The sequence below is a fragment of the Schistocerca serialis genome, chromosome 2 (genome assembly GCF_023864345.2).
Source record: "Schistocerca serialis cubense isolate TAMUIC-IGC-003099 chromosome 2, iqSchSeri2.2, whole genome shotgun sequence".
Classification (NCBI taxonomy): Eukaryota; Metazoa; Arthropoda; class Insecta; order Orthoptera; family Acrididae; genus Schistocerca; species Schistocerca serialis.
In genome coordinates, this window is record NC_064639.1 from 787,442,607 (window position 1) to 787,457,616 (window position 15,010).

The 15,010-nt window shown below is 38.3% G+C and overlaps 1 protein-coding gene across 4 annotated transcripts in view; it reads right to left on the reverse strand.

Moving 5' to 3' along the window:
• LOC126458009 (dual specificity mitogen-activated protein kinase kinase 4-like) overlaps positions 1-15,010 on the reverse strand; it is a 128,953-nt gene that overhangs the window by 12,265 nt on the left and 101,678 nt on the right. For all 4 annotated transcript variants that reach the window (XM_050094788.1, XM_050094786.1, XM_050094787.1 and 1 more), the window contains 2 exons: positions 2,252-2,371; positions 1,854-2,033 (listed from right to left, as the gene is read on the reverse strand). In XM_050094788.1, coding sequence (XP_049950745.1) covers positions 1,854-2,033; positions 2,252-2,371 — 300 coding nt within the window. The remainder of the gene's footprint in view (positions 1-1,853; positions 2,034-2,251; positions 2,372-15,010) is intronic.

Sequence of the window (15,010 nt, forward strand, 5' to 3'; positions counted from 1 at the left end):
CATCATCTTGGCTACAATATTCCAGAGGTAATATAGTCTCCCCATTCAACCCATTCAAATCTCTGGACAGGGACCATCAGGAAAAACAAAACAGTCATTTTAGAGGTTAGAGCTTGAATGTTAAACTCCTTCATAAGACAGGTAGTTTAGAAAATTTAATAAGGGAAATGGATAGGTTGAAGGTAGATATGGGGAGGGGGGGGGGGGGGGGGGGGGAATTAGTGAAGTTTGTTGGCAGGGGGAACAGAGTTTCTGGTCAGGTCAGTACACAGTTATAAATACAACATTAATTAGGGGTAATGTAGGGGAAGGCCAAGGTTCATCATGGACTGTAGCACCACAGAAGAAGAATGTAGAAGTAGGTCTAATAATGAATATGAAAATAGGAATGCAAGTAAGCTACATGAACAGCTTACTGAATGATTCATCATAGCCATGATAGACACGAAGCCAACACTCACTGAAGTAGGACAAGTTTATATGCCAATTAGCACTGCAGATAAAGAGACTGAAAGAATGTATGATGAGATAAAAACTAATTAATCAGATTATCAAAAATTTAACTGTGATGGAGGAATGGACTGGAATTTGATAATAGGAATAGGAAGAGAAGGAAAACGAAAGGAGAATATGGACTGGGGGAAAGGAATGAAAGACGAAGCTGCCACCTGGCAGAATCTTCCACAAAGCATAATTTAAGCACCATTAACACTTCATTTGAGACTCATGAAAAAATACTGTATACAAGAAAGGGACCTAGAGAGGTATGCTGGAACCTTTCAGATTGATTATATAAAGGTAATGCAGAGATTTCAGAACCAAATTTTAATCCATAAGACAATTGCAGGGGCAGGTGTGGACTCTGACCACTGTTTATTGGTGATTAACTGTAGATTGTAACAGAAGAAATTCCAAAAATGTAGAAAGGATTCTGAGGTTTTGGAGAGTCCAAGTTTGAATATCAACAATATTATGGAAAGGGTAGATTGTTACTCACTGAAAAGATAAAATGTTGAGCTGCAAACTGACACAAATGTTACACGTTGAGCTTTTGGCCAAAGCCTTTTTTAGAAAAGAAAAGAAAAGAAAAGAAAAGAAAAGAAAAGAAAACACACACACACACACACACACACACACACACACACAGAGAGAGAGAGAGAGAGAGAGAGAGAGAGAGAGAGATTCATATGAGCAAGACTTTCAACAATCAGTCTTTCCTTCTCATCCCGCCAGGTAAGTCTTCCCTAAACCTGGGTTCTGGGTGACTTTTCCAAACTCTCCCCATTCTCTAAACCTCACCAATCCTTTTTCTTCATCCCTCTACCTTCCCCTTCATTGCTTCTGCCAAAAGAAGGAGCCACTGGCTCTGTAAGCTTGCTAATTTTCTTAACTTTGACATCTGTGTGTACTCTTGCCACATCTAGGTGAATAGATTTCCCACATTCTTTTTTTTATTTTTTTTAAATCCATCCAGTTACATTCCATCATCTAGTATATTATTTCCACCTTTACTTAGCAGTAGTCTTATAGTTGACTATTCTTCCCAGAAAATATTTGTGAAACATATTTTGCAAGCATTGGAGTGCTTAAAGTCCTTGCAAATGGCATGTAACATGGATCATGAATGAACAATATTCTGGCATCATCTATACCCAGTTTTATCTCACTGACAACATCACTGCATAATAAGTCTAAAGAAAAAACTAAAATAATTTGATTTAGCAAATAAATACTTTTAAAAGTCTTACAATATGTTGTTAATATTTCCTCCAAAATATGAAGGGCAAAAGGAATCTTAATAAATAAAATGCATAAACATTTTAGTGGCTCGCCCGGTTGAGAGCTGTACTTACTGCCATGTATGGTCGGCAACCAGCATCCCTTGTTCGTGCAATTGAGTCCACCAGCTGTCCTGAGATACCAAAGTCACAAAGTTTGATGTTTCCCCGTTTGTCCAACAAAATGTTACTAGGCTTCACATCACGATGTATGATTGCCAGTTTCTCTTTCAAATAGTTTAAGGCAGTTACAGTCTGTTTCAACAAAACTTTAGTGAGTAACTTAAGATAACAATACAGACACTTTATACAAAAAGTCATTCTATCATTTACTAAAAGCAAACAATGATACAAACATGCTGGCAATAAAATGATTAACAATTTAAACTAACTAAACTGTGAAAAACAATGCAGTTCTATACTCTTCCCCCCTCCCCTTTTGAGCACGTAACAGTATGGTAAATAAAACTTACGGCAACTGTTATTTTTCCTAAGATGCATTCAGGTATCCTTTGATTTAATTTCTCATAAATAAATTTGTAGAATTTGTCTAATGATGTGTCCATGAGCTCCATACATATCCAACAGTCACCCTGCAACAAATAAAAATACATCATAAACATATCAGTCAGTCACAATAAACCTAATACAGTAATTTAGTGATATTTAAAAATTTTAATTCAATTCCAAAGGGTGAGGCTTGTTTCTCATTAAAACCGTTTTTGTCATTTGCTTATTAACATGTCAGAGAAGAATTCTTGTTTATCTGACAAAAGTCTTAAGATCTCACACAAATTTTATACAAGCACTAAGAAAAAATGCTTATGTGCATCTGATTTTAATTTATCAACATTGTGAAAATTGATATTTTTACTGAAGCAATATACAGAGCAATCTCATGATGATGTTACAGACTTTCAAGGGTGATGGAGAAGGATAAATGTATCAGTCTCAAGTAAAGAACCCTGGTTCACAAAAGAGAGTCAAAAGTTATAAGTAAAAAGCATTCTGATACCTCTAACAGTGGAATACATGTACCACTACTGTAGTCACTAAGATTGTTGGACAGACAACCTTCAGATGTGGTCGTATGGACCAAAACAAGAAAAGAAGTCTAGTAAACAAGAGCTCTAAAATGCATTCCTCAAGAGCTATGAGCAATTGCTCATCTTCTCTACTGTGAAACATCTACTGAACAAGTTCCCAAAGATCTTAAAGGCAAGAAAACCATGGAAACCAAAGGGCTTGCAGTAGAAGATATGTGTTTCACAGTATCAAAGATGACCAAGTAGTAGTAAACTGTATGTCAGCCTTAACTTTTACAATATAAACCAAGAAGCACAAAATAAGGCCACATTTCTCTCGTTAGCCACATAATGCAGGCAACAATGGTTCACATCCATTACATTACATTCCCCTCTGTGAGTACCTCTCTGTGTTTGTGGAGCTACCTGTCACTGTTTCTCACATATTTCAATGAAAACTACAAACAAAAAGTGTGTGGATATTGTTCTCCATTTCTTGCAACACAGTTGCAAGGTTTATGACACTCCTCAGAGACATTCAATGGAATGATCCTTACAGTGTTCATGGCATGAATGAAACACTTTTGCTATTAAAGTGCTTACCATATTTGAATAAAAGAAATTATTCAGGTAGTGAAAGGAGACGAAATTTAATAATTATCGGTGACTGGAATTCGATAGTAGGAAAAGGGAGAGAAGGAAACGTAGTGGGTAAATATGGATTGGGGGTAAGAAATGAAAGAGGAAGCCGCCTGGTAGAATTCTGCACAGAGCATAACTTAATCATAGCTAACACTTGGTTCAATAATCATGAAAAAAATTGTATACATGGAAGAACCCTGGAGATACTAGAAGGTATCAGATAGATTACATAATGGTAAGACAGAGATTTAGGAACCAGGTTTTAAATTGTAAGACATTTCCAGGGGCAGATGTGGGCTCTGACCACAATCTATTGGTTACGAACTGTAGATTAAAACTGAAGAAACTGCAAAAAGGTGGGAATTTAAGGAGATGGGACCTGGATAAACTGACTAAACCAAAAGGTGTACAGAGTTTCAGGGAGAGCATAAGGCAACAATTGACAGGAATGGGGGAAAGAAATACAATAGAAGAAGAATGAGTGGCTTTGAGGGATGAAATAGTGAAGGCAGCAGAGGATCAAATAGGTAAAAAGACGAGGGATAGTAGAAACCCTCGGGTAACAGAAGAAATATTGAATTTAATTGATGAAAGGAGAAAATATAAAAATGCAGTAAATGAAGCAGGCAAAAAGAAATACAAACATCTCAAAAATGAGATCGGCAGGAAATGCAAAATGGCTAAGCAGGGATGGCTAGAGGACAAATGTAAGGATATAGAGGCTTATCTCGCTGGGGGTAATATAGATACTGCCTACAGGAAAATTAAAGAGACCTTTGGAGAAAAGAGAACCACTTGTATGAATATCAAGAGCTCAGATGGAAACCCAGTTCTAAGCAAAGAAGGGAAAGCAGGAAGTTGGAAGGAGTATATAGAGGGTCTATACAAGGGCGATGTACTTGAGGACAATATTATGGAAATGGAAGAGGATGCAGAGGAAGATGAAGTGGGAGATGATATTCTGCGTGAACAGTTTGACAGAGCACTGAAAGATCTGAGTCGAAACAAGGCTCCGGGAGTAGACAACATTCCATTAGAACTACTGACAGCCCTGGGAGAGCCAGTCCTGACAAAACTCTACCACCTGGTGAGCAAGGTGTATGAGACAGGCGAAATACCCTCACACTTCAAGAAGAATATAATAATTCCAGTCCCAAAGAAAGCAGGTGTTGACAGATGTGAAAATTACCAAACTATCAGTTTAATAAGTCACAGCTGCAAAATACTAACCCGTATTCTCTACAGACGAATGGAAAAACTGGTAGAAGTTGACCTCGAGGTAGATCAGTTTGGATTCTGTAGAAATATTGGAACACATGAGGTGATACTGACCTTATGACTTATCTTAGAAGAAAGATTAAGGAAAGAGAAACCTACGTTCCTAGCATTTGCAGACTTAGAGAAAGCTTTTGACAATGTTGACTGGAATACTCTCTTTCAAATTCTGAAGGTGGCAGGGTTAAAACACAGGGAGCGAAAGGCTATTTACAATTTGTACAGAAACTAGATGGCAGTTATAAGACTCGAGGGACATGAAAGGGAAGCAGTGGTTGGGAAGGGAGTAAGACAGGGTTGTAGCCTCTCCCGGGTGTTATTCAATCTGTATATTGAGCAAGCAGTAAAGGAAACAAAAGAAAAATTCAGAGTAGGTATTAAAATCCACGGAGAAGAAATAAAAACTTTGAGGTTCGCCGATGACATTGTAATTCTGTCAGAGACAGCAAAGGACTTGGAAGAGCAGTCGAATCGAATGGACAGTATCTTGTAAGGAGGATATAAGATGAACATCAACAAAAGCAAAATGAGGATAATACAATGTAGTTGAATTAAGTCGGGTGATGCTGAGGGAATTACATTAGGAAATGAGACTCTTAAAGTAGTAAAGGAGTTTTGCTATTTGGGGAGCAAAATAACTGATGATGGTTGAAGTAGAGAGGATATAAACTGTATACTGGCAATGGCAAATAAAACGTTTCTGAAGAAGAGAAATTTGTTAACATCGAGTATAGATTTAAGTGTCAGGAAGTCGTTTCTGAAAGTATTTGTACGGAGTGTAGCCATGTATGGATGTGAAACATGGACGATAAATAGTTTGGACAAGAAGAGAATAGAAACTTTCAAAATGTGGTGCTACAGAAGAATGCTGAAGATTAGATGGGTAGATCACATAACTAATGAGGAGGTATTGAATAGAATTGGGGAGGAGTTTGTGGCACAACTTGACAAGAAGAAGGGACCGGTTGGTAGGACATGTTCTGAGGCATCAGGGGATCTCCAATTTAGTACTGGAGGGCAGCGTGGAGGGTAAAAATTGTAGAGGGAGACCAAGAGATGAATACACTAAGCAGATTCAGAAGGATGTAGGTTGCAGTAGTTACTCAGGCATGAAGATGGTGGTGGTGGTGGTGGTTAGTGTTTAACGTCCTGTCGACAACGAGGTCATTAGAGACGGAGCGCAAGCTCGGGTTAGGGAAGGATTGGGAAGGAAATCGGCCGTGCCCTTTCAAAGGAACCATCTCGGCATTCGCCTGAAACGATTTAGGGAAATCACGGAAAACCTAAATCAGGATGGCCGGAGACGGGATTGAACCGTCGTCCTCCCGAATGCGAAGGCATGAAGAAGCTTGCAACGGATAGAGTAGCATGGAGAGCTGCAGAGCTGCATCAAAGCAGTCTCAGGTCTGAAGACCACAACAATAACCACCTTATTTGAAAACGGTTTTCCCCCAATCTAACCAACATTAGAGCAAAGTCTACAACGAAGCCAAGGATTACTCAAGGAATATCGGTATCTTGTGAAACAAAAAGAAAAGTATATCTCTCAATCTGAAACAGTTCTGATGTTGATGCTATAGCACATTACAAGAAATACTGCAAAATATTAAAAGACTGTAATATGGACATCAAAGCAAATACACTCCTGGAAATGGAAAAAAGAACACATTGACACCGGTGTGTCAGACCCACCATACTTGCTCCGGACACTGCGATAGGGCTGTACAAGCAATGATCACACGCACGGCACAGCGGACACACCAGGAACCGCGGTGTTGGCCGTCGAATGGCGCTAGCTGCGCAGCATTTGTGCACCGCCGCCGTCACTGTCAGCCAGTTTGCCGTGGCATACGGAGCTCCATCGCAGTCTTTAACACTGGTAGCATGCCGCGACAGCGTGGACGTGAACCGTATGTGCAGTTGTCGGACTTTGGGCGAGGGCGTATAGTGGACATGCGGGAGGCCGGGTGGACGTACCGCCGAATTGCTCAACACGTGGGGCTTGAGGTCTCCACAGTACATCGATGTTGTCGCCAGTGGTCGGCGGAAGGTGCACGTGCCCGTCGACCTGGGACCGGACCGCAGCGACGCACGGATGCACGCCAAGACCGTAGGATCCTACGCAGTGCCGTACGGGACCGCACCGCCACTTCCCAGCAAATTAGGGACACTGTTGCTCCTGGGGTATCGGCGAGGACCATTCACAACCGTCTCCATGAAGCTGGGCTACGGTCCCGCACACCGTTAGGCCGTCTTCCGCTCACGCCCCAACATCGTGCAGCCCGCCTCCAGTGGTGTCGCGACAGGCGTGAATGGAGGGACGAATGGAGACGTGTCGTCTTCAGCGATGAGAGTCGCTTCTGCCTTGGTGCCAATGATGGTCGTATGCGTGTTTGGCGCCATGCAGGTGAGCGCCACAATCAGGACTGCATACGACCGAGGCACACAGGGCCAACACCCGGCATCATGGTGTGGGGAGCGATCTCCTACACTGGCCGTACACCACTGGTGATCGTCGAGGGGACACTGAATAGTGCACGGTACATCCAAACCGTCATCGAACCCATCGTTCTACCATTCCTAGACCGGCAAGGGAACTTGCTGTTCCAACAGGACAATGCACGTCCGCTGTAGCCCGTGCCACCCAACGTGCTCTAGAAGGTGTAAGTCAACTACCCTGGCCAGCAAGATCTCCGGATCTGTCCCCCATTGAGCATGTTTGGGACTGGATGAAGCGTCGTCTCACGCGGTCTGCACGTCCAGCACGAACGCTGGTCCAACTGAGGCGCCAGGTGGAAATGGCATGGCAAGCCGTTCCACAGGACTACGTCCAGCATCTCTACGATCGTCTCCATGGGAGAATAGCAGCCTGCATTGCTGCGAAAGGTGGATATACACTGTACTAGTGCCGACATTGTGCATGCTCTGTTGCCTGTGTCTATGTGCCTGTGGTTCTGTCAGTGTGATCATGTGATGTATCTGACCCCAGGAATGTGTCAATAAAGTTTCCCCTTCCTGGGACAATGAATTCACGGTGTTCTTATTTCAATTTCCAGGAGTGTACATTACAAGGAAAAGATAGTCAAACCAGATAACAAAATAAAAACTATATGGGATGTAGTGAAGGAGGAGACTGGTAGAACCAGACATGAAGAGGGGCAAACAGCATTAAGAGTAAATGATACATTGGCGACAGAAGGGTATGATGTTGCAGAACTTTTTAACAAACATTTTATAGCTGTTACTGAAGAGATGTTTTTTTCAGGTTCTATAGATACTACCATGGGATACCTCAGACCAGACATTTCAAGTAACTTCCATAATATGAATCTGACCCTCACTACCCCAGCAGAAGTAATGTCCATCATAAAATCTTTAAAATCAAAACCATCTAGTGGGTATGATGAAATATCAACAAAGTTAATTACAGAATGTGATTCTGAGTTAAGTAACATATTAAGCTACCTGTGTAACCAGTCATTTATCAGTGGAATATTTCCTGAATGGTTGAAATATGCTGAAGTTAAGCCTCTGTTTAAGTGTGGGGTCCCACAAGGTTCCATCTTCGGACCCTTACTTTTTCTTGTGTATGTCAATGACCTTTCACGAGTAACATTACAAGGTGCCAAATTTGTTTTGTTTGCCAATGATACAAACACTGCAATAAATAGCAAATCAAGTGTAGTCTTGCAAAGATCAGCTAATACAATATTTGTGGACATTTATCATTGGTTCCTAGCCAATTCTTTGTCACTAAACTTTGAAAAAACACACTACATGCAGTTCAGAACTTGTAAGGGGTGTCCCACGAGTATATGCCTAACATATGATGACAAGCAGATAGAAGAAGTGGACAGTGTTAAATTCTTGAGATTACAGCTTGATAATAAATTCAATTGGGAGGAGCACACCACAGAACTGCTGAAACAAATCTCTATTTGCAATGTGACTAAAAATTAAGAAGGTGGCATACTATGCTTACTTCACTCCATAATGTCATATGTGATTATTTTTTTAGGGTAATTCATCACGCCAAGCTGAAGTTTTTTGGGCACAAAAACTTGAAATATGAGTTATATGTGGTGTGAACTTAAGAACATCCTGCAGAGGCCTGTTTAGGGAACTAGGGATACTAACTACTGCTTCCCAATATATTTATTCCTTAATGAAATTTGTCATTAAAAATATATCACTTTTTCAAACCAACAGCTCAGGTCATGAAATCAATATTAGAAGTAAGAATGATCTTCACAAGGATTTAAAGTCACTTACTCTTGTACAAAAAGGTGTGCATTATTCAGGAACACACAATAACTTTCCAGATTACACTCCCCCCCCCCCCCCTCTCTCTCTCTCTCTCTCTCTCTCTCTCTCTCTCTCTCTCTCTAACTTCTGCGCCATTTCAGTGCAATAATGTGTTCATTGTAAATAACTATTGTAGTAGTTCTATTATATGTTTATTACCTTATAAACAAAAAAACCTTTTTTTTAATTTTAAATTTAGTGCATTAATGCAATCTTAGTAAATGAGTGTTGTAAAATAATCCTTTCATATAGTGTTCATTAAAAATAAAATTAAAAAAAATGGCGATCATTACACTTGGGACCTGTGGAAGGTTAATTAGCTTATTTGTTTTAGTTGCAAATATTTGTCATGTATTATTGTTTTTCTTACATGTTCTACATCCTGGAGGACCTCCTCACTACAGATCAAGTGGAAAGAAAGTAAATCTAATCTAATCATGTTGTTATACGATCACAGAGTATTTTGCTCATTTCAATTTCTACAGCAGCATGTGGTGGAAGGCACACAGCAGATTAGAAAAGCCTGTGTGAGCACAGTGTTCTATCACTGATTCTAAACTATCATGTTATAGTAATTCACTTGACAAAACTGTAAATTACATGGATACAGAATAGTTGGCCAATACTTAGTTTCATGAGGCAAAATTTCATTACTGTCAATGCCAACATTTAAAAGCAGAGAAAACTTTTCCTCACATTCAGAACTGTTAGTTCCTTACTAAGGGAGAAAAGAGGGATAGTTGTTGGAAGGGTAAGAAGAAGGGGCAGGTCACTCAGACTGGTCTGAGAGGAATCCACTAGTTGTAAGGATTGGTAATATTTCTTTACTGGTATATTTTTATGTTAGTTTTTTGTAGTATGTTACTCAATTATTAATTATAATTCTTCTTTGTCTTCGTCATTTTTTCATTTTAATTTTTCTACAGCTCCTTTATGAATTTCCTCTTATTCTTAACTGACTACTCATTCCACTTATTATTTCTCTTTCTCTTAATCCATATTTACTTCTCACTCAGTCTTGTACAGTGGTTAAATATGTACTACATTTGAACTCCTAATGTGACCCCACCCCTCTCGCTTTTGTGTCACTTTAATCTCGTAAGAGGTGCAACCCTTTCAAACATGAGTCTGAGTAACTGGCTCCTCCTTCCCCCCTTCCAAAACCTAACAGTTTTAAAAGCTAGGGATAATTTTCTCTACTTTTAACATTTTCTGAGATATACATGTACATGAGACGTTCCAGTTTTTGGTGAATTTATTGAGTAATGTACCTGTGTATGTGCGTTTTTGATGACTTTTCTGAATTATACATTGTGTGAATGTGAAAATACATCGCTGTCTTTTTCTGGTTTCAACAACGGGCGTAGTTTGGTGTGTGCCAGCATCCAGTAACCATTCAGCACAGCAGTATGTTTGATACTGAGTCAAATGTGTGGACACATGTCTAGCAGGTTACACTGGTCATGCATATTATCTGAGTAGTATAGTTTATATTTTATTTGAAGGTGTGCCTGAATATCAGTGCATATGGTCATAAAAAACTTAATAACTATCAAGATAGATGTTTTGTTGAACCAATAAAATAAATGCTGTTTCTGTTCCACATTGCTTGTCTTACATATTAAGCTGCGACCATCGCAGACCTTTTCCTTCTGAAGAAGGGAAATTCGTTAACATTGAGTATAGATTTAAATGTCTGGAAGTCCTCTCTGAGAGTATTTGTATGGAGTGTAGCCATGTATGGAAATGAAACAAGGACAATAAACAGTTTAAATAAAAAGAGAATAGATGCTTTGAATGAGGTGCTATAGAAGAATAATGAAGATTCAATGGGTAGAACATGTTACTAATGGGGAGAAGAGGAATTTGTGGCACAACTTGACTTGAAGAAGGGATTGATTGGTAGGACACATTCTGAGGCATCAAGGAATAACAAATTTAGTATTGGAGGGAAGCATGGAGGGTAAAAATCATAGAGGGAGACCAAGAAATGAATACAGTAAGCAGATTCAGAAGGATGTATGTTGCAGTAGTTACTCAGAGATGAAGAGGCTTGCACAGGATAGAGCAGCATGAACAACATTGGGGGGGGACAGAATCTGTAGCTCATAGAATCCTGGTTAACTGCCTGTTTCCAAAAAGATATTCATAGACCTTGAACTGAGCTAACTTGGGGGGGGGGGGGGGGGACGACACCACAAGGGGAGAGTTGAAGCTGCCTAGGCATTGCATTAAAAGATCCACACCTCCCACCTTTGTTATACACTGACTCTCATTGTAGGAATGTCAATTTTTTTTATCCACCTCCCAAAATAACCTTGTACATAGTGTACCAACAGACATATAAAGAGTAACATGTTCATTGATAAAAATGCATTCTAGTTTCAGTTCATGAACAGTTCAATGGAAGAAAATGCCGAGAACAGGACTCAAGTGCAATAGAATCCATATTTAGCAAAAATCAAGCTCCCCTAATTGCAGCATTCCAGTCAACATGTACAAGAAGTGAAGCACACCCCTGACACATCCGCTGATGTAGAATAGAGGTAATCAACCCTTATTACCTGCCACCCATTTATGTACCTCTGTTTGTAGTACAATTTACTAACTGGTCACCATTCCATAGTAATGGTAATTTATAAAGTAGGGAAGTAACTTTAGTGTATAAAAATAATAAGCAGAGTTACAAAAATTCACAGCATATAATAATAGTTACTTACCAAACATAACATTTTTATTAAAAAGAGGACTAGGTTGACCACCATTGGTGTAGACATCCTTTTTCAGCATATAAATTTAGGCGTTACAACCACAGTGTTTTGTGCCAAAAACCTAGAGAAGGTTTTAGTTATTTACTGTTATGATGACTATGATCTGAATGTTTGAAACCACTGCTTTATCAGGTATTTATTAAACTCACGTATTTCAACCTATGCCTATATGTTTTTTATACTGTATTTTTGTCCAGGAAAAAGTAAAAAGATTTGGGATCCATTTGAACAGTAAAGTAATATAATGCTGGCTATATTGTGAAACAGCCTCTTTTCATTGTCTGTATTTTTAATGACTAACAATATTGTCATACATATGTAATGTGCTTTTTATGTTTTATATAGCCTAAATGAGGTACTGAAAGAGCCTATTTTAGGTGTCTAAAATGCGCTTTGTATGACCTAAGAATCCAAGGTCTAGTTATCACACTTGGAGTCTTATCAAAGGTTACAATTTGAGAAGACTTCAGGAATTCAAATCAGCTCATGGCACGTATCCAGTGATTTTCATCAAACACATCTGAAATCTTTTCCCTAAAATATGATCAGAAAGACAGAAACTAACATGTGTGAGCTATTTAAAAACTGCCATTTACCTGTGTGGCACCTAAGGCATTTGAAAAATGTGAAACTTTTGAAGAATTTGAATCAGCTTTTTTTTAACAAATATTGGTTGCAAAACCATCAGTGGGTTATCAAAACATCATTATTGTCATCACAAAATTACACTCACAAAGCAGTAATCATGTGAGAATATTTTCAAAAGCATTTGGATGAAAGCATACTTAGATGATTCAGTAAAAGATAATTAGTTAACAGAAATTTTAATTCGAAGATTGCCTTAAGTGGTACAAGCAAAAACGGATTTGTCTTTGCACCATGAAACTGATGAAACGTGTCATTATATTGCATGGATAATAATGATCATGAAAGGAGACAACATAAAGAGATGGAATTTTGGTAGAGGAAACTGTAAGACGTTTTTCACCACATGAAGATAGTTTTCACAGAAATTATGGGTCACCAAATCACTTTGACAGAAGGGAAAACGGAGCATGTAGAAATGCAGATTACTGACAACATAGGGAAGATTGTAACAGATGACAGACAAAAACAAGACAGATCAATGGGTTGAGAAAGGAATGATGAATGCTTACCAGTATGACCTTCATAGTTAAAACTTTGTGCAGTATTGGGTGGGACTCAAATCGAAAGTGTAGGTGTAGTCAACACGTCAGCACTTGCCATTAATAATAATCAGTGTGGTATGGATTATGGCATAAGGGATGACTTGTGAGAGTGGGAAGTTGTGACAAAGCAGGAGGATTCTTTACATTGTTATGTTTTTCTTCCATCACTTGTATCTTCAATACTGTCACTTATATCACACATTCCCAGCACCTAAAAAGCTTAATTACTGACAACAAATATGGCTTTGCCTGGGTATTCAATTTGGCAGTTTTCTCATAGAAATGAAAACCAATAAAAGATCTGTGTTTATAATGTAATACTGAAAAAATTTCATTTACATCTATTCATGAAGACACCTTTGAGTTTATGAAACAGTCGTACAAAGAAATACATATAATGTACAAACGTATAAAGACAATATCCACATTAAGAAACGTAGTATGCAACACACAAATTTTTTGTAATGTTTATTTAACTCAGAACTTGATTATAAACAATATTTTTAGTTTCCTGTCCAGAAGGAACAATGAATACATTCTTGAGTGAACCCACCCTTGAGTGACAAAGTCATTGAAGAGAGAAATGTGGAGCTGTCATATCTGCTCCTCAGTATTTAAGACTGCCCCTGTGACTTGTTAATTGTAACTGCAAAAGCAATTCTTACTAGAAACCGCAGTCTCTTGAGGAAAGACGAGAACTGTTGGAGTAAGGGTTATCTCTTGCACTGTGTGTCATACAATGATTTGTAAGTGTAGGTACATTCAGCGGCTTATGTGTATACTGTCTGCAAAATGTGTTGAGAATAGAATTAGTAGCAAAGAAGTAATAAATTTTCACGCATCTCATTATTTAAGCCGTCATATCACCTGGACTATGATAGGTAGGTCATTCTTAGGCCCCACTGTAATGGTTGCCTTATAGTAAGATATGTGTGTACCAAGTTTGGTTGAAATTGGTCCAGTGGTTTAGGAGGAGATGTGAAACATACACACATATATACATCCTTTTTATTATACAAATGGATTACATTATTTTGGTTTAGGAATATAATGAGCTACTTAGTTTGCTTGAAAACTGTGCTAAACACGAAATATTGGGTAATTTCAAGTTTGTTATTGTTCATATGTAAACATACATATAATTACTGAATTCCTGATAATAATGCAGATGAACAAGCTGTATAAATAAATAAACTATTCATACAACCAACAATGAACATATATATTAGCAACACCTGTACTCTTTTAATTTTGAGAAACTAACATCATCTTTTCAAACATTGCTATTGAAATAGAATCACATATTTGTACAAACTAACCATTATAATTCCACAGAAATTATTACTATATCTCAAAGTTCATGCTAAAAATGAATCCTCTTTTCCTATTCGCCTACTCAGAAGTATAAAGCTTTAATTGTGCTTTGTTAACATCTAACATACAAAAATATATGTCCCATGTTTGGTGTAACATTCATGACTGAGAGTTTTTAAATAATTTAGTGAATGTTTTAAATGATAAATGATTAATTTGGCTGTGAAAATATTCTCAGTGGCTGTGTTAAACTTCAATTATGATTATCACCTACTGTGACAAAAGTGTGTTGTTTTCATAACTGATAATATGCATATTTTATTCATTCTGATATGATTATTTGATTGGAAGGACAGTGTAATGAATGACTTATATAAAATGACTTACATAGTGACTGTTTTAATGATTTACTTGCCACCCATAAACAACTGTGCAATCAAACAATATTACAGGACATCAACAAGTGTGGTATGTGGTAACTCATTATCTGTGTATAACTGAAATACATGAGACTCAAACTGGGCATAAAAAGTATTTTATACAGCATCCGAGTGCAATTAAAGTTTGTGCACTGCAACGGTGAATGGAGTAAACTACATTATCACAGTATTCCCATCACTAACTTTTCACCCAGTTTTGACAGAGGTGCTGCTATTGAGGGTAACTGTACATAGAGAATGGATAAGCTGCCAAGTAATACTGAAGATGTG